General features: G+C 34.5%; 3 protein-coding genes across 3 annotated transcripts; 1 reads left to right on the forward strand and 2 right to left on the reverse strand.

Moving 5' to 3' along the window:
* Nucleotides 1–167: 167 nt before the first annotated feature.
* On the reverse strand, nucleotides 168–2,524 carry LOC125195011 (protein FAR1-RELATED SEQUENCE 5-like). The gene is made up of 2 exons (XM_048093218.2): nucleotides 1,770–2,524; nucleotides 168–1,638 (listed from the first exon to the last, which is right to left on the reverse strand). The coding sequence occupies exons 1-2, from the start codon at nucleotides 2,402–2,404 to the stop codon at nucleotides 168–170; spliced, it is 2,106 nt and encodes a 701-aa protein (XP_047949175.2). The 5' UTR covers nucleotides 2,405–2,524.
* Nucleotides 2,525–11,550: 9,026 nt separating this feature from the next.
* LOC125193858 (D-amino-acid transaminase, chloroplastic) lies at nucleotides 11,551–13,804 on the forward strand. Its single transcript, XM_048091782.2, has 5 exons — nucleotides 11,551–11,651; nucleotides 11,742–11,788; nucleotides 11,874–12,046; nucleotides 12,890–13,563; nucleotides 13,639–13,804. Exons 1-5 carry the CDS (start codon nucleotides 11,633–11,635, stop codon nucleotides 13,734–13,736), a joined length of 1,011 nt encoding a protein of 336 aa, XP_047947739.1. The 5' UTR covers nucleotides 11,551–11,632; the 3' UTR covers nucleotides 13,737–13,804.
* A 79-nt stretch (nucleotides 13,805–13,883) lies between these two features.
* Nucleotides 13,884–16,342, reverse strand: TAT7 (Tyrosine transaminase family protein). Its single transcript, XM_048091781.2, has 6 exons — nucleotides 15,980–16,342; nucleotides 15,232–15,571; nucleotides 14,922–15,140; nucleotides 14,517–14,732; nucleotides 14,340–14,433; nucleotides 13,884–14,250 (listed from the first exon to the last, which is right to left on the reverse strand). Exons 1-6 carry the CDS (start codon nucleotides 16,231–16,233, stop codon nucleotides 14,138–14,140), a joined length of 1,236 nt encoding a protein of 411 aa, XP_047947738.1. The 5' UTR covers nucleotides 16,234–16,342; the 3' UTR covers nucleotides 13,884–14,137.
* Between the last annotated feature and the right edge of the window lie 11,540 nt (nucleotides 16,343–27,882).

Here is a 27,882-nt window from a genome sequence, read left to right on the forward strand (position 1 = left end):
TTGAGGGAGTGATGCATATAATATCCTTATTAATGCAAAGTTGTAAGTCAATAACGAACAGTAAACATCGCAACTCCACGGAGTTGTTACGAAAAAATTGACGACAGCGCTACAAATAATAAGAACAAAACCGAGGCGAAAAAGTATTTTATTCGTTACAAAACACATCAAGCTTTCCTCTTGCCTTTACTGAGCGCTTTCTCCTTCTCCATCTCTTTAAGCATTGGACAGTTTCTAGAGTCGTGATGGCCCAACTCATCACACGCCTTACAACGTCTAAGAGGTCTAGCTGTCTCCTTTATAGCCTTTTCTCTCTTTGAAACCAGTCGGCTCGCGGAGCTGCTAGCATGACCCTTCGTCTTTACAACATCCGGAGGATGGACCTCTACAACTTCAGGCCTTGGCATTCCGTAAAATTCTTCAATCATGCGCCTCTTTTTAAACGCCGAGGTTGGAGGAGTTCCAGCTTGAAGAGAATTATCAAGTTCTTCCAAACCACTTACGAAACCACGAAGCACTTCAATGTCACTCTCAAAACGTCGAATAAAACCGTAGAACAGCAATATTCCTTGATTTGTAACAGTCTGCCTATCCTCAACGGTGGACCTTGTCTCTACGGTGGACCTTGTATCTACGGTGACATCAAGTCCATGTACGGCCTTGGCTAAGGGAGTCTTCATCCATCGGTTGTTGCAGTACATCTCTGGAATTTTTGACACTTCATTGTTCCTGAATAGAAAAAAAATGTGGCAACACAAATAGCCCTGCCTACCGAACAATTTGCAGTCGCACGAGTATGAGTGGTCAGTCTTGTCGTGTGTCACGGAATACGAATTCCGTCGGCTATCCCCAAGCTTGTAGGTGTCAATCGTATCTGTTGATGAAAAACCAAGCACACGGCATCTGTCATTCCCATCAACAATTTCTTCTTGTATCTTCCTGAACATACTGTCTGTGTAAATCGTCGCAGCATGTTTCTCGAAACCCAACTTAGTGGCCAGTATGGGCACGGAAGTAGCATCGTTGTAGTCCAGCTTTGTTCTAGCATTCCGCTGAAAGTCCAGAGCATTGTTGAAATACAAGTATAATTCGGCAAGGTTCGCTCTGGGCTTCATAAAATTTTTGTAGAAACTGTTTTCAGATTCTGATATGGACGTAGTCCTAATCATCGAACCGAGTGGGAAATCTCTGAAGTATGCCGGTATCCACATCTGTCTATACTCGTACAATGTGTTCAACCAATCAACGTCTTCCAGCTCATAACGCTCAATCACTCCATTCCACTCCTCTTCAAATTCGTCGGGTTCAAGCAAGTCCGACCAAACGCATGCATTGAATTCCTTCTTGAAATCTTCGTCCCTAAGCAACCTGCATGGAACCTTGGAAGCCAACTTGTGCATTATATGCCACATGCACCAGCGGTGTCGAGTTCCTACAAGAACCTCTTGAATAGCTGATCTCATGCCCAAGTCTTGATCGGTCACAAGCATTTTGGGGGCTACACCCATGCATTCGACGAAATGTTTGAACAACCAGGCAAATGCCCCTGTTTTCTCGTTGCAGACCAATCCAGCAGCAAATGTTACGGGTTTACCATGATTGTCCTTCCCCGTGAAAGGTGTGAAGATCATGCAATACCTGCGATGCACACAGGAATGCAGCATTAGCATAATTAATAATGAATAATGCATAACGATAAAGTTGTAATGCACCTTTATGGCTTTATAATGCACTCAGTAAAGTACAAATAAACAGAATATAATGTATACCTGTTTGTGTTGTAGGTGGAGTCAAACGCCACTATGTCACCAAACATATGGTAGTTCCTCTTCATCAAACCATCACACCAAAAAAGGGCAACCAACTGGTTAGCAGCATTAACTTCGTAGTGATATGTGAAGGCATCCGACAACTCCTTCTTCTTCGACACGTCGTCCAACACCATCTGCACGTCACAACCGTGTGCGAATGCTTTGATGTCGCGAGATGTATTCCTGATATCCCCAAGATTGCAACCGACAAGATCAAACCCACCGAGGATTTCCTTCAACACCTTAAAGGTAAGGGTGGGGCCTATATTAGCCTTGGGACAGTCAAGAATGAATTTGTGATGTACGTCATCCAACTTCCGGTTAAGTGTCATAAACTGCTGATGCTCCGACTCCACCATACAATGGTTGTGAACCTCGTTGAACTCGTGAATAATATATCCCGGTATTCCTGCTTCGGAAAAGTACTTGAAGGATATAGAAGCTTTACAACCACATCGCTTGGAAAGCCACCTGCGTTTAAGAGTAAAACCAGAGCGTGCATTCACATCGTCTTCCTCGTTTGACCTCTTGCAGCCCTCCCTATTGCATACCACATAATACCAAGTAGTAACACCATCCGTCGCCTTCCTCATACCTTGTTTTCGCGTATCAAACCCAACAGCGCGGGCATACACATCATAAAACGCAAACGCAAAATCTAGGGATTGGAACTTCTGACCAATCACAGGCTTCAATTGTGGAGAACATTCAGGTATAACAAACCCTGTACATAAAATCAAAACAATAATCGTATTAGAATTTAGTTTCATTATATGATATGAACCATACATTAAATTTAAGAAAGAATGCATTATACTTTAACATTTGAACATTACATACGTCGAATTAAACCACACAGCGACCGAGGTAATAACAAAACCCTATACAAAGAACTGAACCTCGTCGACTAAACAAAATACTACACCCTAAACACCAATGACTGCTAAACCCTATTGGATTATATTACACTCGCCCAATACAGTCAAACACGACAACTAATAAACGCGAACTTCTATCTTTTTCAACACTACACTACACTACACTACACTACAGTCAAAAATGATATTGGAATAAACACAAAAATCGTAAAATATCAATAAGATGAACGAAATCAGATTCATAATCAACATGTGAAGTCCCTAAATTACCTTCTTCCATTGTTGGAGAATAAGAAGAAAAATCACAAAGGCTGCAAGTTTTTCTATTCTTCTAATAAGATGAACGAACTCAGATTCACGACTTCCTCCAGATTAACACGTCTGTGATGTTTTGATACAGAAAGAATTTTTTGGAGAGAGAAGAAATATTCTGCTAATTCCATGAAATAAACCGACGGAATATATTGTGGAGAGAAAATCAAGCAAGTTTCCATAACTAACTCTAATGTGATTTCCTAAAACACCCTACACGATTATTGTATTCATTTAAATTAATAATATGTGGCATTATTTAGGGCCATAAGATCTTTACATTGAATGGCCAAGATTAAAAAGGAGAATAGAACATAAAACCAAAGAAGGATATGAATACATCCCTATATATATATATATATATATATATATATATATAGGGATGTACTAATATGCTAACTAATTTTAAAGTGCTAACGTACATCCAATCACGTGCTGCCACCTGGCACGAAAAATGCAATATTATATGAAGAAAAATGCAATATGCATTTGTAAAAGTTATAATTGAATTTCGACAGATTGCATTTTTTATTGTTGAGTTTTGCATTTTCGATATTGACTGTTTAATTTGTATTTTATATCTATACGGATTGCATTTATATATGTGAAAATGCAAAACTTAACGATATAAAATGCAATTTATGTGAAAATGCAAAACTTAACAATAAAAAATGCAATTTTCCTATAACTAAAATGCAATCTGCGGAAATGCATGAACAACTTCACAAATGTGTATTGCATTTTTATATATACAATATTGCATTTTTCGTGCCACATGGCAGCACGTGGTTGGATGTACGTTAGCACTCTAATTAAGGATGCGCCCTAGTGCTCCCCTATATATATATATATAGGGGTGTCGAATCGGGTACCCGCACCCGATTTCGGCCGAAATGCCAGTTCCGATACCCGTCCCGCATTGAGTCGGGTATCCCGCACCCGACACGGCGGGTACCCGACCCGCAACATGTTTTTTTTTTTTTTAAATCTTCTTCGTTTTTATTATTTGTTTATTTTATATAATTTGCCCACTTTCAAAATTCCACAAGTTCATATGAGCATCTGTACAACTAAGCATGTTGCATTAGTGCGGCTGCATCACATATTTAAGTCTAGGCATAAATGTAATTAATAATAATACAATATACTATATTAGAAACTAAAATATGCTCATACATCAAGACCATAGTATATTATAAAACATAAAAATTATTCACAGAACAGATACTCATTTCTTAACAAAGGATTAAGAAAAGCTCCAGAAACTAAAATATCATAAAAACAAGCTTAACACAAATTACTAATAAAAGATATAACAGGAGGTATTAAAATAAAAAATAAAAAATTATAAAATATTTATATAATTATCGGGTATTTCGGGACTAACGGGTATACCCGATACCCGCAAATGTTTTTGGTTTAAGGTACATCGATTAGTTACCTTGAATTTGTGCATTATTTGCTTGTTGTTGTACATTATTAGGCAATCTCTTGCATTTTGCCATTTGTATGAATGGAGTAGTTGCACATTATTGTAAGCAGTGGTGTACATTATGTGTTTGTGTTAAGCTATATCAATATATTTCACATAATTCTTCTAATTGAGTGTATGTTTTATTCATATGTGCATTATTTGGTTGCTTTTGTACATTATTAATCAAGTAGTATGCATTACAATAGATTAATGTGATACATTATTGATATCGTCCATTTTAATCTTGTACTGATGTATATTTTGGACAGCAGCGAAGCAACCAGGTTGGACTTTATGGCCGACACACCTCCTGATTGGGCAGAACAACGTCTGTTCGACACGTTCTGGACTTTTCTCTTCGACGAAGAGCTGGGTACAAGGGTGTATCTGATGCGTCATATGGAGACCATGTCGTGAATATGTCGTGGAGGAACAATATAGGCTACATGGACACAGGGGTGTATATGCTCCATATGGAGACCAACTTTGGCGAAAGGGAGAAACATTGGGACTGCGGACTAAGTGCAAAGGGGACAAAGAGCTTAGAAATGTTGCGAATAAAGTTTGCAAGGACTCTGCGTACTTGTCCACATAACTCCCGATGTGGCATCAACCAAACTGCAGCGACCAGATTTTGGAGAGAGAGGCCGCCAAAGTTCAACTTCAATAAGTGGGTCGACGATTATGAGCTGGAGTGATAGTATGGATGCTGAATGGATACGCAATTTTTATTCATTAGAACTCTCTTTTTTTTTTATAACTTATGTTGGAAGGGGAAATAGACGACTTGGTGCTTGGTTTGTTTCGAACAATATCTAGTGTTCTGAACTTGTTGGAATCCGAAATATATTTTCGTATTAGTTTATTATACCATTAACTCAAAACATATAATGGATATAAATTATCGAATAATGTAAAGTTAATGTATAATAATGTAATATAGACATATAATAATGTATAATAAGTTAAGTGCATTTTAATAATAATGTACAACAAGTTGATTACATTTTGTATATAAATTTATGCGATCATGAACTCTCAAATATAATTGATGTAAATAACCGAATAATGTATAGAATGTGAATAATAATGAACTATACTGGAATAATTGTGTACAGTAAGTTAAGTGCTTGTAAACAATAATGTACAACTTTATTAATAATAATGTAAAACAACCGAATATTTATGTACTACATGTGAAGATTAATATAATTGATGACAATATCAAGCAAAGATGTGTAATTAGAAACAAAGCTGAAACGAAATAATGTATAAATAAGTTAAGATCTTCTTGATAATAATGTAAAAAAAACAGAATAATAATGTAATATTAATATGTATAAACTGTTGACAGTGGTAAGACTAATAAGACTAAGTCAATGAATTGAATATTATAACTAATCCGAACAGCAAAACCAATAATGTTATAAGCTACAAAAGACATCAACATTTCCTCTTGTCCTTGCGCAGCTCATTCTCCTTCGCCATCTCTTTAAGCATTGGACAATTTCTAAAGTCGTGATGGCCCATCTCATCGCAAGCCTTACACCATCTAAGAGGCCTACTAGCCTTCTTTATAGCCTTTTCTCTCTTGGAAATCAGACGGCTCGCAGAGCTGCTAGCGTGACCCTTTGTCTTGACAACATCCGAGGGATGGACCTCAACTACTTCAGGCCTTACCATTCCATAAAACTCTTTAATCATTCGCCTCTTTTCCGAGGCGGGCGCTGTAGGATTTCCAGCTTGAAGAGAATTACCAAGTTCTTCAACACCACCTACGAATGCACGAAGCACATCAATGTCCGTCTCAAATCGTCGAAGAAAACCATAGAACATCGAAATCCCTTGATTTGAAACAGTTTGTCTATCATCAACGATGGACCTGGTAGGTAGAGTGTCATCAATCTGACCATGGACAGCCTTGGCTAACAGAGTCTTCATCCATCTACTTTCGCGAATGCAAAATCTAGTGACTGGAACTTTTGATCGACGACGGGCTTCAATTCTGGAGAATATTCAGGTACAACCAACACTGTATAAAATCACAACAAAAACGACTCAGAAATATATACATTACAGTACACACATCGTCCATTACTGATTAAATAAACTACATTACACAGAAATAGTTGTACATTATGTTTATCAATTAAAATTACTCCCTAGCCGAGATGATATGTAAACCCTAGAGGAATGACTGAAACTCGTGGACTTGGGCGAAGATTGTGTTACTTAATCCATACTACACCCTAGCCCCAATGATTGCTAAACTCTTGGGGAATAAATTAAACTTGTGCCATACAATCAAACATTGACAATCTTAAACTACTCATGAAATTGTAATACACAACCAAACAAAAGATACACTGCAATGAACGATTACTCCAACAAATCGGTTTTTAAGTGAACAAATCAGTTTAATAATCAATAAAGGAACAAATTAAATTACCTTCTTCCATTGTTGAAGAAAGCGAAAGCAATGCAAGACTGGGAAAATAAGAAGGATTTCCAGCGAGAAAAAATAATTGAATAAATTGTTTTGAGAATGTCTTCAACAGCGTTTGTCTTCAATGGAGAAGAAATGATGAAAGTTTGGAGAGAGAAGAAAGATTCGTTTAATTCCGTAATGAAAAACAGTTGTGATCTTTTGATGGAGAAAATCAATCAACTTACCATAACAAACTCAAATGTGTATACCAAAAATGACCTTTCAATTTATTTCAACATTTTAATTAAATACATGTGGCCTTATTTTCGGCCATTAGATCTTGAAATTGAAGGGCCGAGTTTTAGTTTGAACATTGAACAAAATATTAAAAAAGGATATGAAACTAGGGTTTAAATCTTTTTTCTTCAAGTTGTAGTTTATATTTTAGGATTTTTATCATAAACTGAGAGTCTCTGCTTTGGAAATTGGTTGCAGGAAATATTATAAAGAATCAACATGGAAGTTGAAAAAATATTTGTAGTGAAAGAAGAAATGGCGCCAGAGCTATGGGTTAAGGAGGAAATCTTTTTCCTTATTTTTTCTAATTGGTCTCAAGAGTGGAAAGAAATTGACCCAAATCATGTATTTAATTTTTAATTGGTTAAAGCCCAATACTTGTAATTTAATTAGTTGAACATGGACTTTATTATTTGGATAAGCCCCAAATAATATACCAATTTACTTTTGCAAGTTCAGAGGAATTAAAGAAATAAGTTGTTTATATTTCTTTCGTATTTTAAATTTCACGATCCCAACTTCCGTAAAAATAATGAATAATTAATACATCAGTTTTATTACAAGTACTAATTATCAACTAAAACCTCGAACAACACATATTGTAAGTTAGTTATAACTAATAAAATTTAGTTTTTATTAATATCCTGACATTGTTATAACAACTAGTTGACATTATGTATACCTTGATTGATATTATTACAACAGCTAGTTGACATTGTATGATGATATTGGCCGTTTATTTTAAAATTGGATGGACTAAATTTAGTACTCCCTCCAATACATAAAAAGAGTCACAATTTACTATTTGAGTTTGTCCTACAATAAGAGTCATATTTCATTTTTATCAAAAATGGTAAGTATGTCCCACATTTCACTAACACACTTCACACACATTCTAATATAAAACCAATATAAAAAAAAGTTCTTAAATTCCACTAACTTTTTTCAACCAACTATTCTTTACATTTCTTAAAACTCGTGTCCATACCAAATGAGACTTTTATTGCGAGACGGAGGAAATAGTAATTATCAGTTTTAAGGTATACATATAGATTGATAGATACCCTCCATGGTTAGGGCTGCTTAACCGGCCGGTTCCGGTTCTATCCGGTCCGGTTTGACCGGGTACCCGGTTATAAATTTTCATGAATCCCGGAATTGGAACCGGAATCGGATCCGGCCGGTTTCGGTTCGGAACCGACCGGGTAAGAACCGGCCGATTCCGGTTACGAACCGGATCCGATTTATAGTTTTTGATTTTTTTTTTTTTAAATAATTCAACATCTAGAAATATAGCAATTAATCCCTACAAATTCAAATAAACACACAAAAATACAAATCAACAAGATAATAATATTTATCATCCAATACCTAAAAATAATAATTCAATTAATACCTAAAAAATATAACACCTAAAAAATAAAATCAACACAACAAAATACTAACTAGTATACAACCAATATTCCAATAAGATAATACATAAGAGTAATTTAGTTAAACTTACCGTAAAATTAAGATCCTATAATATTATTATTTATTAGGGAAAGTTATGTAGTATATTTATATTTGATATTCATAATATTATTAGAATTTAAAATTGAAAATCTAAAATTGATTTATTATTCGGTTCCGAGTAAGAACCGGTCGATTCCGGGTAGAACCGGAACCGGAACTTTTTAGAAACATTATAACCGGTACCGGAACCGGAACCGGTGAACCGGTTCCCGGTTCCTCAATTACCCGGTCGGTTCCGGTTCCGATTCCGGGTACCCGAAAAATATCAAAAGTACCCAAAAAAAAATTACTCCCTCCATTCCTAAAAATAGAAAATCATTCCTTTACCTGTTACCAAAAATAGAAACTTTCAATTTTAGAAAATAAACTCCACAATCCACTAACACTAATTTCATTATTTTTACTCCTCATCTCTTCTACTTTATCAAGTTTATATTAAAATTTGTACAATTTCAAGACTTGCAAAACAGATTAAGTTTAAAAATTCTTTAGAAAGTAGAAACTATCCATGTCTTATTATTGAAACATTATGAACTATTTATATAGTTCACTCTTTTAAATTTACAAAAATACCGCTTGAATACCATGTGGTCAAAATAATTGTATCAGTATTTCCTCTATTTTACAGTAGTAGAGCCATTTGGCATTTTTTTTATGTTCTATAGGAGTGGAATCATTTTTGTTTTTAATAAAAGTCAACACATTTTTTCTCACTTACTTTACCATTTCTCTCTTCATCACTTTACTTTTTCATTTCATACTGTATTATTTCTTTACTTTAACTTAATACTCCCTCCGTTTCATAGTAATAGAGTCGTTTTACCATTTTAGTACGTTCCATAGTAATAGAGTCATTTCTCTTTTTAGTAAAAGTCAACTTATTTTTCCACACCTATTTTCCTCTCTCTTACTTTTTTCTCTCTTCATCTCTCCACCTTTTCCATTTTCCACTTTATGCACCCTTTACTTACCTCACCTAACATAATTTTTCTTAATTTCCGAGCCGAAAAGAAATGCCTCCGTTACTATAGAATGGAGAGAGTATAATTTTTCAACCCATATTGAGCATCTCAACTGCCGGAGGATGGAGAGAGTTTTTAATTAAGTTACTCATTTGTCGATGCAACTTGCACCGATTTAAGTTAACTTGGTTAAATCAACTACATAAAAAAATTAATGAAGTTACTCATTTATCGATACATTGAGTTATTGACTGCGTCAAAAAGCACTCACGGATAGTCCACCAACCACACCTACCAACTTTAAAAATGACAATACATGAGTACTACTGCCTAGCAAGATAGGCTGATACTGTAAATTACCATATCTCCGCGAATAGGAGTTCCATTTATTTTCGAAACGAGTTTTAAGAAATATTAATAAAAATAGATAAATAGTGGAATGTGGACCTCACATATATATATATTAGTTTAAAATAATACGTGAGTGGAATGAGTTAGTAGAATGTGAATAACTCTTTACTATTTATAGTAATTATGAATCGGGACTCCTATTCATGGGCGTACCAAAAAGGAAAAATGAGCCTATTGGCGGACGGGAAAAGTATTTAGTTTCGGAAATACTACTCCCACCGTCCACGAAAAATAGTCTCATTTTGCCATTTTGGGATATCCACAAAAAATAGTCTCGTTTCTAAAAATAGAAAGTTTATCTCTCATACTTTACTCACTTTTTCTCCTATCTCCAATACTTTATCTACTTTTTTTCCAATCTCTCTTGCTTTACCAATTTTTTATTAAAACTCGTGCTATACATAAATGAGATTATTTTTTATAGACGGAGATAGTATAAGTCAACATTTATACAGTAAATGCATAGAAATAATATTGTTAAGTACATCCAATCAACTCCAAAACATTTCCTTAAAAGTTTGTCAATTATATTCATTTTCTTCGCGCAAAGTTTGTTGCGCGTCACTTAGACCAATTTTGGTAGTAGACTCCACATTCCACTAACTCATTCTGACTCATATTTTATTATAAAACTAAAAATATGATCCACATTCAACTAATTTTTTTCAACTTTCCATTAAATTCTGTATCAAATCAAAACATGACAAATTTTGTGGGACAGATGGAGTAAATACTAAATATATTATCGCCGTCCAACCATAATTGACTAATAGTACTAGTATTTGTTTTTTGGAATCCTGCCTAAAGTGAGTCATTTCTATTTTTCAATAAAATATACTATCTTCGTCCCACAAATTTTGACACACTTTGACCCGGCACGGTTTTAAGAAATGTAATGGAAAGTGAGTTGAGAAAGTTGGTGGGATGTGGGTCCTACTTTTAAAGTATTAGTTTTATAATAAAATGTGATGAGTAGGAATGAGTTAGTGGAATGTTGGGTCCACTACCAAAAAGGTAAAAAGTGAAGTGTGTCAAATTTTCAGGGACGGACCGAAATATTAAACTGTGTCAAAATTTAGAGGACGGAGGTAGTAATACAATTATTATTTCTTACTTTATTTTCTTCTCCCTCATTTACTTTATTTTCAGCCAATTAATAATTATTTAAACATCCATTCTTAAATCACATAGTACTAAACGAAACACCTAACTCAGACGGACGATATTAATGGAACAGTATAGTGGTGCACTCTTACGATAAAAATTTTTAGAGTGAGTGAACAACTTCACTCCCACTCAAAAAAAGTGTTGCAACACTAATTAATTTAAATTCCAAATTGGTGACAAATATTTCCATTAAAGTCCCGTGTAGCCGTTCGGTTTTGTCTTGTTTGCTGTCTCTAGCGCTTTTACCACGTCGGTTTAGCAACTTCACTGAATTAATTAAGACTCACGCTTTTGTCGTAAAGCTCTACCTTTCCAATAAAACTGCACAACATCATGTCACACTCTATTTCCAAATATACTGTATAATTTTCTGTGATATGGCAGCATCCAATTCTGGTTGTTGTTAGAATTCTTTTTGTGTCTTACTTGTCATCTTGAAATTATTGTAACTAACTGATGAATGATTTGTTGTTTAATTTGATGCAGTGATTGCTCCGGAGTTTAAAGTTGAGGTCTTTTCGTCGTCGGAGGAGGTTACAACATTTCAAATTTTGGATGTGTTATAGTATAATGTAGGTGTTTTATGGTCTGATTTTTCATTTTGTTTTTGTGGTTTAGTTAGTGTCAAAGCTGCAAGAGAAATGGTCAGGGAAGCCAAAGCCATACCCTGCAATGTATTCCAGTGTGTTTGGTGGCATCATTCTCGATCCAGCCATGATGCTCATCCCGATAGACGATCACATGGTTCATCGAGGCCACGGTGTCTTTGACACGGCTATCATACACGACGGGTACGCACACTTAGGCTCCGTTTGGTAGAGTAGATGAGTTCAGAGTTATCTTGACTTAACACTTACTACTATTTGGTAGTAGCACAATTAACGTATTAAATCAAGATAAAGTTACTCCCTCCGGTCCCATTAAATGTAACCATATTTGACCCGCACGGGTTATAAGATATTGTTTGACTTTGTGAAAAGTGGATGAAAAAGGTTAGTTGATTGTGGGTCCTACTTTTATAAATATTAGTTTTATAATAAAATATGAGTGAAATGTGTTAGTGGAATGTAAAGTCTATCTATTAAAAGTAGTAAAAGTGAAATGAGATAATTATTGGGATCCGTCCAAATAAGGAAATATGGGGCATTTAATGGGGACCGAAGGGGAGTATTATGTACTTTGTGTAGTTGGCTGAGTGCTGGAGAGGTTAATGTCTGAAGCCAAAGGTCTCGGGTTCGAGTCCTTTATGGCGTGACCTTTAAATTATGTTCATTTACCCATAAAGGAAAAAGATAGTAAGTTGTTATGTGGTACTCCCTCCGTTCCGGCTAAGATGATACATTGCTTAGCCGACACTGGATTTTAGGAGTTATTGGTTAAAATGTTTAATTGGAAAGAGAGAAGGTGAGTGTAAGTATTAAAGTAGAGAGATAAAAAAAGAAGGATATTTTAATAGGAGTGAGAAAAAGTGGTTGGGTGTATTAATTAGAGAGAGAAAGTTACCAAAAAAGGAAATGTGTCATCTTAGTTGGGACAAACTAAAAAGGAAAACATGTCATCTTAAGCGGGACGGAGGGAGTAGTATTTGAATAATATGTCAAAGATTTTAAAACTATTTAGTGGTTGTTTTCCAGCTACCTTTATGAGTTGGATGTGCACCTTGCTCGGTTCCTTAGATCAGCATCAAAGGCCAAGATTGTGTCTCCATTTCCTGAAGCCACTCTTAGAAGCATTCTCATCCAACTAGCTGCATCGTCCGGCTGCAGGGACGGCACGCTCAGGTACTGGCTGAGTGCGGGGCCGGGAAACTTCTCGCTCTCCCCTACTGGGCTCCCCTCGTCTGCCTTCTATGCGGTGGTCATAGACGGGGGGTTCGAGCAGTACAGGGAGGGCGTGAAGGTGATAACCTCGAGTATCCCGATGAAATCGCCCCTCTTTGCCACGATGAAGAATGTGAACTACCTCCCCAATGTGCTTGCCAAGATGGAGGCAGAGGAGGCGGGGGCCAACTCCTCCGTGTGGGTTGATGAGGGGGGCTACATCGCGGAAGGGCCCAATATGAATGTGGCCTTCATCACCCGTGATGGGGAGCTCGTGCTGCCAACCTTCGACAAGATCTTGAGTGGCTGCACGGCCATGAGGCTCCTGCAGCTGGCGCCTCAGCTAGTCGAGCAGGGGAGGCTGAAGGGCGTGAGGTTGGCAGCTGTGAGCGCGGACGAGGGCAAGAAGGCTGCCGAGATGATGTATGTTGGAAGCTCACTCCCTATACTGCCCATCATCATGTGGGATGGCAACCCTATTGGAGATGGTAAACCACATTCAATTTTCACACACACACACACAATACATGTTTTATAAAATTTGTTTGGTTATGTTTTTCAAGGTAATGTGGGAGAATTGACAATGGCGCTCTCGGATTTGCTGTGGGAGGACATGGTTGCTGGCCCTGAAACACAGAGGATTCCAGTTTCTTATGCCTAGAATTTGATCCTATTGCTTTGTGATTGTCATGTTTATGTTCAAGAAAATAAGTTGTAGTGTTTCAAACATTATCCTCTGTTTTTATCCATTTTCACTTTAATTTCCAGAAGCTAGCATGACTTCAATATAATGTGCCATTGGATGAAATTGAGACGATAAATATTCATTATTTACTGGCTGCGGACAATCTTTTCGGACTAAATTACAAATTGAACATAATAAATTCAAACGGACTTATTCAAATAAACGAATTAAATGCAATACATTATTTCAAAACGCGATGATACAATATTTACTCGAGGAGAGCAATATTATCAACGCCTGTGCCTGGCTGCTCGTGGAATATCCCAACTGCATCAACCGCAACGAAACCTTCCATTTTTACGCCTTCGAGCTTCTTCTTAGTACGAGTGCCGTTCACAGAAAGACTTGAGCCTCTCCATGGCTTCTTCGAGAGCAGGTACGTCTACTGCAAATGTGATCCGGATCCAGTTCTTCAGACCCACAGCGATCCCTGCAAAACACGAAGAGCAACACTTTGAGCTCACTTTCTACGCACTATCTAGCTAACTATTGCTACGAATTTATACACAATCTCTATACCTGGAAGAATGATAACAGATTCCTCTTTGGCCAGCTTGAAACAGAAGTCGATATCATCACTAATATCTTTCATCACCGAGAGATTCAGCTTCACCTACAATGTTCAAAACGCAATCAGAAAAGTGAACACGATGAATATGGATTTTAATGTGTAGCAAGCCGTGCTACAGTACTCACCATGAAAGCCATTGCTCCTTTAGGCTTTGTTGGACAAGTAATGCCATTGATGTCTTCAATCTTTTGGTAACAGATATCAGAAGTCTGCTTGAGTATGTTAATTGTTTTCCTGAAGAAAACTTCTTGTGTTTGCTCAACAATATCAGGAACCGCAGCCTGTATGAATGTAGCCGGACCTCCGTTAATGTCACAGTATTTCTTGATGCGTTCCACAAACTGTGAAAAAATGCACCAATCAGTAACTTGGTATAAATCATTCAATATTTACTGACCAAATTAATATCCTAGATCTAGACCAAACTAACATCATTAATCACATTCTTAATCACAGAAAGGCTTTGGCCTAATTATCTAGTTTAGTAAATGTATGGCATATGCCATATACTATTAAAAAAGAAAACATACTTTTGGGCTCATCAAGCTGCCATCAGGGTCATTGATGACCAACCAACCAAGGCGCCAACCAGGAACCAGCCATCTCTTGGACAAAGATCCAAGCGTCAACACCGGGGCTATAGACCCGAATATTCCCATCGGAACAAAAGGGTTAGCCCCGAAAGCCAGATGGCCGTAGACCTCATCAGCTATCACCACTATACCGAGCCTCTTCGCCGTCTCAGCAATCTGATTCAAGTTCATAAGTTAGATCAAACTCTAATCTCAGATCAACTAAAACAAACCAAATAGTGTATGTTATGTATATATATCTATCAACCTTCTTTAGGTGCTGGTGTGAGTACACGTTTCCACATGGATTCCCTGGGTTGATGATCACCATTGCAACGGTATTGTGGTCTGCCAAATCTGCCACTGCGTCGAGATCGACCTCCCATCCCTTCTCGGGGTGGAGATCGAAGTAGCGGACTTCAATATTTCTGAACGAGGCGCAAAGCCCGTAAATCGGAAAACACGGCCTCGGGAGCAGGATATTAGCACCGGGGCGAGCCAAAACGGACAATGCTATCTCAATCGCTTGCGTGCATCCGGCTGTGACATACACGGATTCCGCCGCTAGCTGGTAGGGGAGATCCCGTGACAAATACGACGCGATTGCCCTGTTTTGGAGAGGCGATGGATATATCAGATTAGAGAGTGACTTTTCGCAAACACGTAGAGCGCAAATTAAATACAAATTATAAGCAAGTTGAAGATGATGAGATTCGATCAGTCATCTAGAATCATCAATCCGGAAACAAAGGAATACCGAATCACAAAGCGCATTTTAATATTCCACCGAATTGCATGCCAATCAACACATCGTTAGGTTGCATTAAGTTCAAATACGCCGACTAATTGAATATTTCCGAGTTCATCATCTAGATCCTTACCTCCAAATGCAAAATAAAAGCGAAATCGAAGAAATCTACTACTTTAAAATCTCAATTCACGATGAAAAAACAAAAACAAGCAGAAGCTAGCAGCAGCAGTATTAGAAGTAGGAAGAGGAAGAAGAAGAAAATTACTCTCTGGTTTGGGGAAGGCCAGCGGTGGGAGCGTAGCCGTTGAATTTGGCAGAGCGCAGAGCCTCGACAACACCTTCCTGAGCAGCATTACTAGCGTGGAAGCAGGAGTAGGCAGTGGGATCCCCAATCCCCAGCGAAATGACTCTCTTCCCGTTCTCCTTGGCATCCGTATTCGACATCAACAGCCCTAAAATCCCCTTGATGGTGATGGTAGTCGGCGCGTCGACCTCCTGCGATTGAGTCTGCAACTCCATTGCCGCAACCGAATCGCGAGATCTGAATCAGCCGCTTCAAGGAGAGAGAGAGAGAGAGAGAGCGGTTATGAGAGAGAAGATATTGTTTGTATTTGAGTAGTTTGTTTTGAGCATTTGGGTTCACAATTTAAAGGAGAGAGAGAGAGACGGTGTTCTTCTTCTCCACAATTTGCATGAAAATGCCTCCAAAATACTAATACTAAACACGTGGTCTTTCCTCAAATTTTTCGCGTTCATACTTTAATTATTATATTATTTTTATAATTCAGTCAAGCATTTCACACACAATATTTATGTAATTCCCTTTTTATTAACTTGTTTTAACTCTTTAATCTCATTCATATTAATAAATGAATTTAACATGAGTATGGAAATCCAAGTTGCATGGCTATTTTCTCAAAAGTGGCATGTTTAGGATCACCTTGATAAATAAAATATTGCCTTTTTTAGATTTAAAAGTAGGTTGCAATTTATGGCTTCATAATGAAATTGTGAACAATGTCAGCTGTTTTGAAATTGTTGTGTGTGGAATATTATGTTTATGGGAGAATGGTAGGTGGAAATAAGTGCCATGACTAGAATCAGTTTTTGGTCAAGTAGATCAAACCCAAATTAAATGACGAAAATATATTGTGAATAATACAAAAGTGTTGCCCACGCAACTATTTAGTACACATTTCGAAACTAATTAAATAGAAAAAGAAAAGGTAAGAAACTTCCTAGTAAAAATAATTTTAATACGACAAAAGAAATTCACACACTTTTGAGTAGCGCGTATGCAGCCACGTTTACTATATTAGTTAGGGACGAATTAGGAAACACAAACGAAATTCATAAACAAACATGATTTTTAATTAATACTAATATTTTATTGTAAAAGAATAAAATTTCCAACTCTGTTTGCGTGTGTAAAGGTTGCGAAATTTTTAGGGGCGGCTCCGTAATAAATTAAGATACGCCACATTGTCACATAATGTATGATAAAATAGTAAATGATTATAACTGGGGCCACTTTTAGGGTATAGATTGTTATGTAAATTAAAAACGAATAAATTGTTTTGTGGACAAATTATTAAGTACACCCTAAATAAAGTAGTATTAAGATTATTGGTCCAACCTACTAATCTTAACGTTTATGAATGAATGACATTATATTAGTAGGGTTGAGTAGTAAAATTAAAGCACTCCTACATCGTACGTTTATGTATTATGTAATTTGATATCTATACGAACATTTATAATAAAAATAAATGTAAAAGCACTCCTAAATCGTACGTTTATGTTTTATGGAATTAGATATCTATACGAACATTTATAATAAAAATAAATATATAGATATATGACATTCTTAAATTGATACAAATATTACCACTCGCCACAAATCTGTTCAATTTACAATGTAGTACTAAGTTAGAGATCAATATAAATATTTAAATTTTATTTAATATAGATCTCAACTAATTAATAAAAGTCCTCAAAATGATCGTGCACGTACTTCACAAATAATAACTAAATACGTGTATGATTTAGGTGAAAAATTAAAATTTTATAAATTGCTATGAATCCCAAGAATATCACATGTTTTACAAACTACGAACAGCTGGTGGCGTGACAGAGTCTGGCTGGCTCATCTTTTTCAAATTGCTACTATTATTATTTTTACTAGAAAAATTGTGTTTTGTAATCGGCAAATCAGTATTTTAGGTAAATTACTTTTTTGCAAGGATAGACTAAAAAAATACTAGTGTGTAATTTAAACTCGTAACTGGTTCTCAATTTGATCACATCCAATTGTCTTTAACAAAAATGTGTTTTCATTTAATTTACGATATTAATCTATATTTTGTTATATTTTTTTTATCGGCTTGCATATTTTTACTAAAACTATACGATATTATTGGATTCGTAGAAGTTAGAATATTGCATCAAAAACTTAAAATTAGTGGAACGCGACTAAGTTCAGTTGCGAAAGGGTGGGAGAAATACAAATATTTAAAAAGAGAAGAAAATAAAATAAAACTAAATGTAGTTCATGGAAACTAAAATAAAATAATTAAAAATAGATTACACTTCGTAAATCACGGAATGAAAATCACCAGATCTACTTTTAATTAGGAAAATAATTGAAAAATAACATGCGCAACGATGGCTTATATATGATTATCATGTGTTACACAAAATGAATAATACCGATTAGAATTATACGTTGAATCTATAAATTACTCCTACGCTTGGATAATATCAATGTATATGCGTAACTGAAGAATTTTACATTGGAAATTATCAAATAAAATCTTTATATTTGATATTAGATACTATATACCAACTAAATTAAATAAGAATTAAGAGCAATGACAAATGTATATAATTATACTTGCATAATTGAACTTTTTTTTAACATTTTACATTAAAATTAATTTAAAATAAATTACTCCTACATACTACTAGTCATGTTGCAACAATTTTATATAAAAAAAATGAAATTTTAATATTATATTTGCATATATTTAGAAAAAAATATTTTTTACTAAATTTGTATAATTAATTCTAATCAAGCCTGAAATCATGTTATAACTTAACATAAAATTTCTGTATCATTTCTTTCTTATTACTGCATAATAATAACAAATAAAAAAATTTAATTAAATTTAATTAAATCTAAAAATTAAAGATACTAGTACAATTATATACTATTATCACTGCCCATTCATTAAATAATGCGAATTTATTGTTTTACTCGAGATCGTGTAAATGTCATTATACAATGCAAGTTATCCTTAACTTCCACGTTATTACAAAAATTATTGCAGTAACTAAATAATTAAAATCGGACACCTACTACTACAAGCACCACTACATAACATTATGTTTGAAATTTAATACAGACAAAACCTAAAAGAATTTGTGGGTTATTCGCCGAAAGCACTAACTACATCATGCTATTAATTAGTTCCATTCACCATTTTTGTTCAATACACAAAAAAATGGAAGATTGCTTAAAGTATACTATAATTAATCTCAACAAAATTGATATCTTGAAATGGCAAAACACAAATTAAAAATCTGGTACAAGTAATAGAATTATTGCGCCATCGAAATTTTAAAATTAAATTTCAAATATTAGAATATTTTGTAGTCCACTCGTTAACTACTCCTCCAATTTAATGTGGAAGTTTCCATAAAAACACAGAAGCATTTTTCACCTAATTATATTAGTGAGTCTCTGCATTGACTTACAGCTGCAGCACGTGCTTCAACTAAAGCAGCATCCATCTGTGGGTCGCAGTTCATTAGGTGCAACTTATTATTTTATTCATTTAATTTATATAATCAACTATCATCCTACTCCCTCCGTCCGCGAATAAGAGTCTCATTTTCTCATTTTAGTCAGTCCGCGAATAAGAGTTCCGATTCACTTTTACCATAAATGATAATAGGGTCCTCACGTTCCACTAACTCATTCCACTCACATTTCATTTAAACTAATATATACAAGTGGGACCTCTATTCCACTAACTTTTTTTCACCCACTTTTCTTAACATTCCTTAAAATTCGTGCCGCCCATGAATGAGACTCCTAATGGCGGACGGAAGGAGTAATTCCTAATTCCTAAACAAGAAAATTTATTCGACTGCCGTTTTAATCAACTTGTTGACCATCTTAATCCCTCCAACGGTTTTCTTATTATGTAAATTATGAAATAAAAATTGATATGCAATTACTTGTGTTGATTTTTTTAAAAAATAACAATAATTTAAGATATAAAAGAAAATATTTCTAAATTAAAGATAATTTAACTTAATCTTTTGCTATTTTAGGACGCTTCCATTTGTGTTGTCTAATTTTAGTTGAGATACCAATAATAAAGACACATTTTGAAACATGAGTAGTATATTTAGAAACACAAATCAACTTAATTGTATTAAAAAATATCATGAACGAGTTTTTTGGTTGTAGTGGTTTTCTTATTATGTAAGTTAGGAGATGCTTCATTACAATGGAGTCTCATTTCTATCTGACGCAGATTTTAAGAAATGGTAAGAAAGGTGAGTTAAAAGAAGTTAATAAAATATGAGCTCCACGTATATATACTCCTTAGTTTTAAATGAAATGTGAGTGGAATGGATTAGTGAAATTTGAGGCATATATCATTCATAGTAAAAGTGAACCGAAACTCCTATTCGCAGATGAATCGAAACAAAAAAAAATGAGATTCCTATTCATGGACAAAGGACATATATAAGTGAAAAATGGATTTTGAGAGTCTAATCATGTGATTTTTCAGAAATTTAGGAAAAACACAGAAAATATTTTATCCTAAACAATGTGACGCTCAAGAGAGTGCACAATGCCCAATTAATTATTTCATATTTAATGCTAATCTCACAGATTAGAAATCTAACATTGTAGTACTATACATGATTATGGATATAATTTATTATGAAGTCTACTATCTTAGGATTCATATTGATAAATTATAACTATATGACAAAAATAATTCCTTGTAGCTGGTCACATCGAGATCCTCTCATTAATCATTGTACTCCAAGGTTATAATTAGCTTCAAAAGTTTGCATCTCGATATTTAAACAATCGTGACAAATAATGAGGTGCATTACCACAAAAAATAATTTAGGCACTAAACAGTTGCATTCGTTCATTATTTTAAAAGCACCATTATGGTGAGTAAATGAATAAGCGAGTAACCGTTTATAAAAGTAAATAACCAAATAGTAAACGCAACGCCACATGCAAAACTACCTAGGTCAGCTCATGATAGACTAGTAGTAGTAATATTATAAATATATATATTTTTATATTATTATTTATTATGCTTTTATGCTCATGAGCTTCGACGGTTATTTTATGCTGTCATTATTACAAATATACATATATTGATCATAAATTTTTTTTGGGAAGAATATAACACGTGACAAAAAAAACCCAGTTGGCCCACCCGAACACACTTATTTGGATTCTCACTTCATAAATCTTTTGAATGTCATGGAAATTTTCTATATTTATGGTGTTTGAATGTCATGGAATTATATTTTTATATTAAGGTCTTATGGGGATAGAGAAAATGACTATGTAAGGAAAAAGCTCAAGGTATTTTGCCCGCACTTAATAGACTAATTTGATTTTATTTTATGGAACAACTATTGACAATTAATTTGAGTAAGCTGGTACTCCCTATGTTGTCATAAAATATACACTTTGGGTTCAACACATATTTTAGTACAAAATTATTAAAACAAGAGAGATATAGGAGAAAAAATTCCCTAGTCAAAGAATACCAAGTTGGCAATCCTATTTGGTATGTCCTATCAATAAAATTATGACAAATGGAAATACTACATATCTCCATTTCCAACTAGATACATAAATTATGGAAACAATTTAAATATAGCCACTAACTATTCACTTATATGGAAAGTTTATGCACATTTTATATACTATAATTGATGAATATACGCATATACTAATATATAATTTGAGAGTAGTTTTAGTTTTTAAATTTTTTAATTTAATGCTTTATCATTCAATAATCATCTGTTGTATTTTTGTTTATGAAGTTTTTCATGCTACATTGAGAATTATTAATAATAAAATTAATTTTTGGATCATCTTATTATTATTAACTCTTTTTATAATATAATTCATACAATTTCAATGCAATGATAAAATAAAATTAGAGCTACACTATATAATTATTAATATAGTTAGTTTAATGCATACATACATAATCATTCATATTGTTATTTTAATTTATAGTTTTAGCTAACAAAACTGAAGTTATAGTCACAGTTTTATTTATCTATATTATTTATATATATATATATATATATAGAGTAGTGATATGTGGCAAATGCCCCTTAAGTATATAACTAGAGAACAAATCACAGCCACAAGATTAAGAAAATCAAGGGCTAGTTTTAACACATGTGATTTTCGAATTTAAAGGAGAAATCAGTTCACTCTAACACAAATTTACTTCACCATACCAGGCGGGGGTATAATGGACATTTCACTAATAAAATTAGGTTAACAATTTTAATTACGCAAATCAATCGATCCCGCCTTCACTGTTCTTCCCGTCGTCTCCATCCATCGCCGCCGTCTTCTCGTTCCTGCAATCGCCGCCGTCTTCTCGTAACTGCAATCGCCGCCGTCTTCTCGTTCCTGCAATCGCCGCCGTCTTCTCGTTCCTGCAATCGCCGCCGTTTTCATCCATCGCGTCTGCAATCGCCGTCGCCTTCATCCATAGTCGAACAATGAATCCAAATCAGAAAGATTTTTCAACATGCAAGTTGTTCTACTAGTTTATGATTTAGATTTCTCATTCTAATTTAGATTTAGTTTTAGAATAAAAGTTAGTTTTGAGAATTCTGCAAATTCAAACATATGAACATCTGCTTACAGTTAATCACTACAGTTAACTACTTCTATTTTTTTTGTGTAGGTTTTGATCGAGAGAAAAAAAGAAAAACAACAACCGTTGACTCCGATCGTTAGTATTACATTATTAGTGAAGTATTACATTAAAAAATACATACTCTGTTTTTCATTTAGTGAAGTATTACATTATTAGAGTGAAGTGTTTGTAAAGTATTACACTATTCTAGTGCTATAGTGAAGTGGTTGTCATCTATTCTTGTAGTGCTTTGTTTTTCCATTTCAGTGAAGTAAAACATGGTTAGAGTGAAGTAAAACATGGTTAGAGTGAAGTAGTCCAGTGTTAGAGTGAAGTGTATGTCATCTATGCTTGTAGTGCTCTGTTTTATCAATTCAGTGAAGTAAAACATGGTTATAGTGAAGTATTTTAGTGTTATAGTGAAGTTTCTGTCATCTATGCTTCTAGTGCTTTGTTTTTCCATTTCAGTGAAGTAAAACGTGGTTAGAGTGAAGTAGTCCATGATTAGAGTGAAGTGTTTGTTATCTACAATGAAGCAAAATTTTTTGTATTATGCTTGATATTTCAGTGGAAAAAAGGTTGGCAGAAATTGCGGCTGAGATTGTACCAATCGACATACTTAAAGGTTTCATGAAATAATTTCAGTCTTTTGATTCTATATGCATATGAAAAGAAATAATATTCTAATTTTATGTATTTCTATAGAACAAATGAAAGGTCATAAAGATTCAGCAAATGAAGCAATTGTTGTCGAGAAAAGAATGAAGAATCGGGAGGATGAAACACTTAATGCCGAGAGAAGGATGAAAAATCGGGAGGATAGACCTTCCAAACAAAAAACTACAGCTTCTACTACAAATGAAGCAGATGTTGCAAATGTTGCAAATGTTGCAGAGAAAAGGATGAAGAATAGGGAGGATAAACCTTCCAAACAAAATACTACTGATTATTCTGAAAAGAGGTCGAAGTATATTCATGATAGACCTCAATGTGAGTTATTTAATTATTTAGTATCTTAATGAAATATATTATGTATATGGCACAAATTAGAGTTAAGTGTCTGTCATCTATGCTTGCAGTTCTTTGTTTTTCCATTTCAGTGAAGTATTCCAGTGTTAGAGTGAAGTATTCTAGTGTTATAGTGAAGTGTCTGTCATCTATGATTGTACTGCTCTGTTTTTCCATTCAGTAAAGTAAAACATGGTTAGAGTGAAGTAAAACAAGGCTAGAGTGAAGTATCCCAGTGTTAGAGTGAACTACAATATTTGCTTACAGTGAAGTGTATTGTGCATGCTTGTATTGCTTTGTTTTTCCAGTTCAGTGATGTAAAACATGCTTGTAGTGAAGTATTCCAGTGTTAGAGTGAAGTGTCTGTCATCTATGATTGTAGTGCTCTGTAATTACATTTCAGTGAAGTAAAACATGGTTAGAGTGAAGTATTCCAGTGTTAGAGTGAAGTGTCTGTAAACTATGATTGTAGTGCTCTGTAATTCCATTTCAGTGAAGTATTCCAGTATTAGAGTGAAGTGTTTGTGATACAGTACAGTGAAGTAATTTTTTTTGTATTATTTCTTCTAGGCTCAAAGAGAAAAGGTTTAAATGATGACAATGAAGAGTCTGCTGCAAAGAAGCAGAATAAGGCTAAAGGAAAGAAAAAAATGGTGTCGGATGATTTTGAAAATATTAAAATCAGGAGACCGAAACTTGTTGTCAAGGTAGGAATTAAAAATCTAGTTGATGCCATAGAGAAGATGAACAAAAGACAACTAGCTGCGCTGGAAGAGATGGGATTCGGGCAGCTTGTCCATCTAAAGATCAGAAGTATTCCTGCGGAAATGGCATTTTCACTCCTGGAGAATTTTAATCTAGACAACTGCACAAGAATCAAGTTAATTGATGATGAGCCGTTGCATATCACTGAGGAGGATGTGCATGCGACCTTAGGATTGCCAAGAGGGGAGTGGAAGATAAATATTGAAAAGAAGTATTACATAAACGATGATATGCAGAACATTGCAAAAGCTTTGAAGAAGGACAGAAATTCAATCTACGCAACTGATTTGCAAGACCAGCTTGATACTGATGTAGATGGTGGTGAGTTGTTTAAAAAAGTTTTTCTTGTACTGTTGGACTCTGTGCTGATCTCACCATCTGCAAATGGGATTTGTGATGGAAGAATATTGGACTATATAGACAACATTTCCAATGTGAGAAAGTACAACTGGTGCAACTATGTTTTGAATGTGCTAATCACAGCACATGATAGCTGGAAAAAAAAGAACAAATCCACTCCATTCACTGGACCCATCACTTTCTTATTGGTGAGTTTTCTAATTTAAGCACAACTTATAGTGAAGCAAAACATGGTTAGAGTGAAGTATTCCAGTGTTAGAGTGAAGTGTCTGTCATCTATGATTGTAGTGCTTTGTTTTTCCATTTCAGTGAATAAAACATGGTTAGAGTGAAGTATTCCAGTGTTAGAGTGAAGTATTTGTCGTCCCAGCTTATAATCCATGTTTGAACCTTTTTGCAGGCATGCTATGTTGATAGGGTTGTCTACAGGACGAGGATGGTGGTTCGAAGATTTCCCACTGTCCGGAACTGGACAACCACCCTTCTTAGGGAAAGAGGTCAGTTGGAATTCAAAAATGGTGGTGTTATAGGCCGAGGAAGCATAGAAAGCATTATTGACCCGGTCTCCATTGAAGCTTTATATGTCAATAATGATTCAACCATTGTCACTGCCCCTGTCCCTTCTACCACTGAGAATACTCTCCCACCAAATGATGAAGCTCCTGTGAAAACTCTTCCAACAACCGAAGCTCCTTCAACTAATGAAGCTCCTGAGAATACTTTGCCAACAACTGAGGAAGCTTCTTCAAATGATGAAATAAAAAGTTCAATAAGGGAAGCTACAGCTTCTATTAAAAAAATGATGAACTGTATAAAGAATGCTCCGGCAACTAGCAAAGACATCAATTGCTTCAAGGTTGTAGCAGTAACTGCCCTTAGAATGGTGGGTGTCGAGGTTGCTCGAGTCGAACAAGCTGTGTCAAATCCAATTGATAATATGACACATGCTATGGAAGTCGATCAAGAGGATAATCCAGAGTGGATTGATCTCATGGAAAAGATGATGGAAATCTATGATGAAAAGAGCAAACTAGTGGCTGAAGGCACATCAATTTTTCCTGATATTAACTTGGAAAAGAAAGATGTAAGTTGAAGTGTTGTAATGATGCAAACAATTAGATTTTGATTTTGGTCTGTTGTGTTTTAAAACTTGACATATGATTCAGGGTGAACTAAAAAAATTTCTATGATGCTGTATTTTAATTTATAATACTTTTTTACTTCTTGTTTATATCTACCTTTTAAGTTTTTGTATTTATGATTAAATACATATCACTATATGCAGGTGACAAAAGAATTTTGTGCTGATCTAACTAAAGGAGGATTACAAAACACACAATTGAAGGTAATACAGATATCTAGTACATTTGTATTGTGGTATTTATATTTGATATTCTTTTCTTGTTATGAAAATAGGATGACAATGTGGATGCCCAAATTGCGTCTGCATTAGAAGCGTTAATGGGGATAGGTGGTGATGATGAATGCATTCAGTCAGAATTGAAAGAAGCTGAACAAAATCCTACAGCCGAATTAGTAGTTTATGATCCGGATATTGTAAGAATTTATAAAATGCTTATTGTGAAGTAAAACATGAGTAGAGTGAAGTATTCAAGGGTTAGAGTGAAGTGTTTATCATCTATGCTTGTAGTGCTTTGATTTTCGATTGCAGTGAAGTAAAACATGGTTAAAGTGAAGTATTCTAGTGTTAGAGTGAAGTCTCTGTCATCCATGCTTAAAGTGCTTTGTTTTTCCATTTCAGTGAAGTAAAACATGGCTAGAGTGAAGTATTCAATCAGAACGAAGCTGAATTTGGTTCAGATCTGAGAAATCGCGCTTGAATTTGATTCAGATCGGGAATTTCATATTTTTGGAATAAATCCTAAGCTAAATTTGGTTCAGATTGGAGAATGATTTGGGAAGATTTTGACGATAAACTCACGATGGATGATTATAAATTTGATTAATTCATGTTGAAATATTGAATTCCAAAAATGCCCTTAGACAAGTATTTTCTCATAAAAATTTGAAAGTTTGTTTAAACCATAGGATTAATTTGGAGTATTAAGATATGTGGCTGAGATTTATTCTCTAGTTATACACTTAAAATTAGTTAGACCTTGATCATATATATATTTATATATATTTGAGGAAACTAATAAATTCCTAAAATCTTAAAATGATTGATAATTTTTCTATATTTACGTGTAGATGATAGACAATAATTGTAAAAGATGATACAAATCAAAATATACGAATATTAAATATATTGTTTTATTATACACGGAGTGTACATAAAATTTCCATATAATTTAAGTGTGTGTGGTTATATTTATATTGTTTACATAGTTTATATATCTAGTTGGAATTAGGAAGATGTATATTGCCATTTGTCTCAATTTTATTGATTGGACATACCAAATAGGATTGTCAACTTGGTATTCCTTGATTAGGGAAGTTTTTCTCGAGATGTAGAAAGAAAAAGTAATTAAAGTATTATTTGTAGGAATTCGCCCCATCTCATTAGAGTAATGAGAAAAAAGAGTTTTCAAAATCAAAAAATGTGAGACGGATTAAAAAGGAATGAATGCATATTCTTATGAGACGAAAAGATTATATAATTGTGTCTTGTTTTGAAAAAAAATGAATTAAGAAATTATCATTGATACGAGTCTTGTCATTTTGACCAGAATCAATGACGGGAAATGAGGGATGACAGATATGATGTTTAACTAAACATGGTAATCTCAATTTTCAATAATCATGACATTATTGTTCTAAATATGGAAGTTCAAGAGAGATCAAGTGTACTGTTCATCTCTATTATTTAAGATTAATGTACTTAAAGAAGTAATTGATTTGATACTTCAAGAACTTGATAACCAATATGGAGATGATTAGGTGCATAATTTGCTTCAATCTTTCTATAAACTTCTCTTTTTTTTTCAAGGAAAATGTATTTAAATTTGTCACTTTTGTCTTTCTGGATTTTAAAAAATTGATGGCCATTGATTGTCAATTTAATATATTCGTACGAGATATTAAAAGAGGTAATCACTTCCAAAATTTGCAAGATACTATTAGTTCTCTTTTGATTGAG

This window comes from Salvia hispanica, chromosome 4 (genome assembly GCF_029641045.1).
Source record: "Salvia hispanica isolate PSC_SH4W2 chromosome 4, Shi_PSC_v1, whole genome shotgun sequence".
Taxonomy (NCBI): domain Eukaryota; kingdom Viridiplantae; phylum Streptophyta; class Magnoliopsida; order Lamiales; family Lamiaceae; genus Salvia; species Salvia hispanica.

Coding starts and splice junctions, on each gene's coding strand:
- LOC125193858 (XM_048091782.2), top strand. Junction 11,789..11,873: donor TCTTTTCGTCGTCGGAGGAG/GTTACAACATTT, acceptor TTTGTGGTTTAG/TTAGTGTCAAAGCTGCAAGA. Junction 13,564..13,638: donor TGGCAACCCTATTGGAGATG/GTAAACCACATT, acceptor ATGTTTTTCAAG/GTAATGTGGGAGAATTGACA.
- TAT7 (XM_048091781.2), bottom strand. CDS start 16,233: ATGGAGTTGCAGACTCAATCGCAGGAGGTCGACGCGCCGACTACCATC. Junction 14,733..14,921: donor GCAGCTTGATGAGCCCAAAA/GTATGTTTTCTT, acceptor ATTTTTTCACAG/TTTGTGGAACGCATCAAGAA. Junction 14,434..14,516: donor AAGGAGCAATGGCTTTCATG/GTGAGTACTGTA, acceptor TGAACATTGTAG/GTGAAGCTGAATCTCTCGGT.
- LOC125195011 (XM_048093218.2), bottom strand. CDS start 2,404: ATGAGGAAGGCGACGGATGGTGTTACTACTTGGTATTATGTGGTATGC. Junction 1,639..1,769: donor TCCACCTACAACACAAACAG/GTATACATTATA, acceptor TGTGCATCGCAG/GTATTGCATGATCTTCACAC.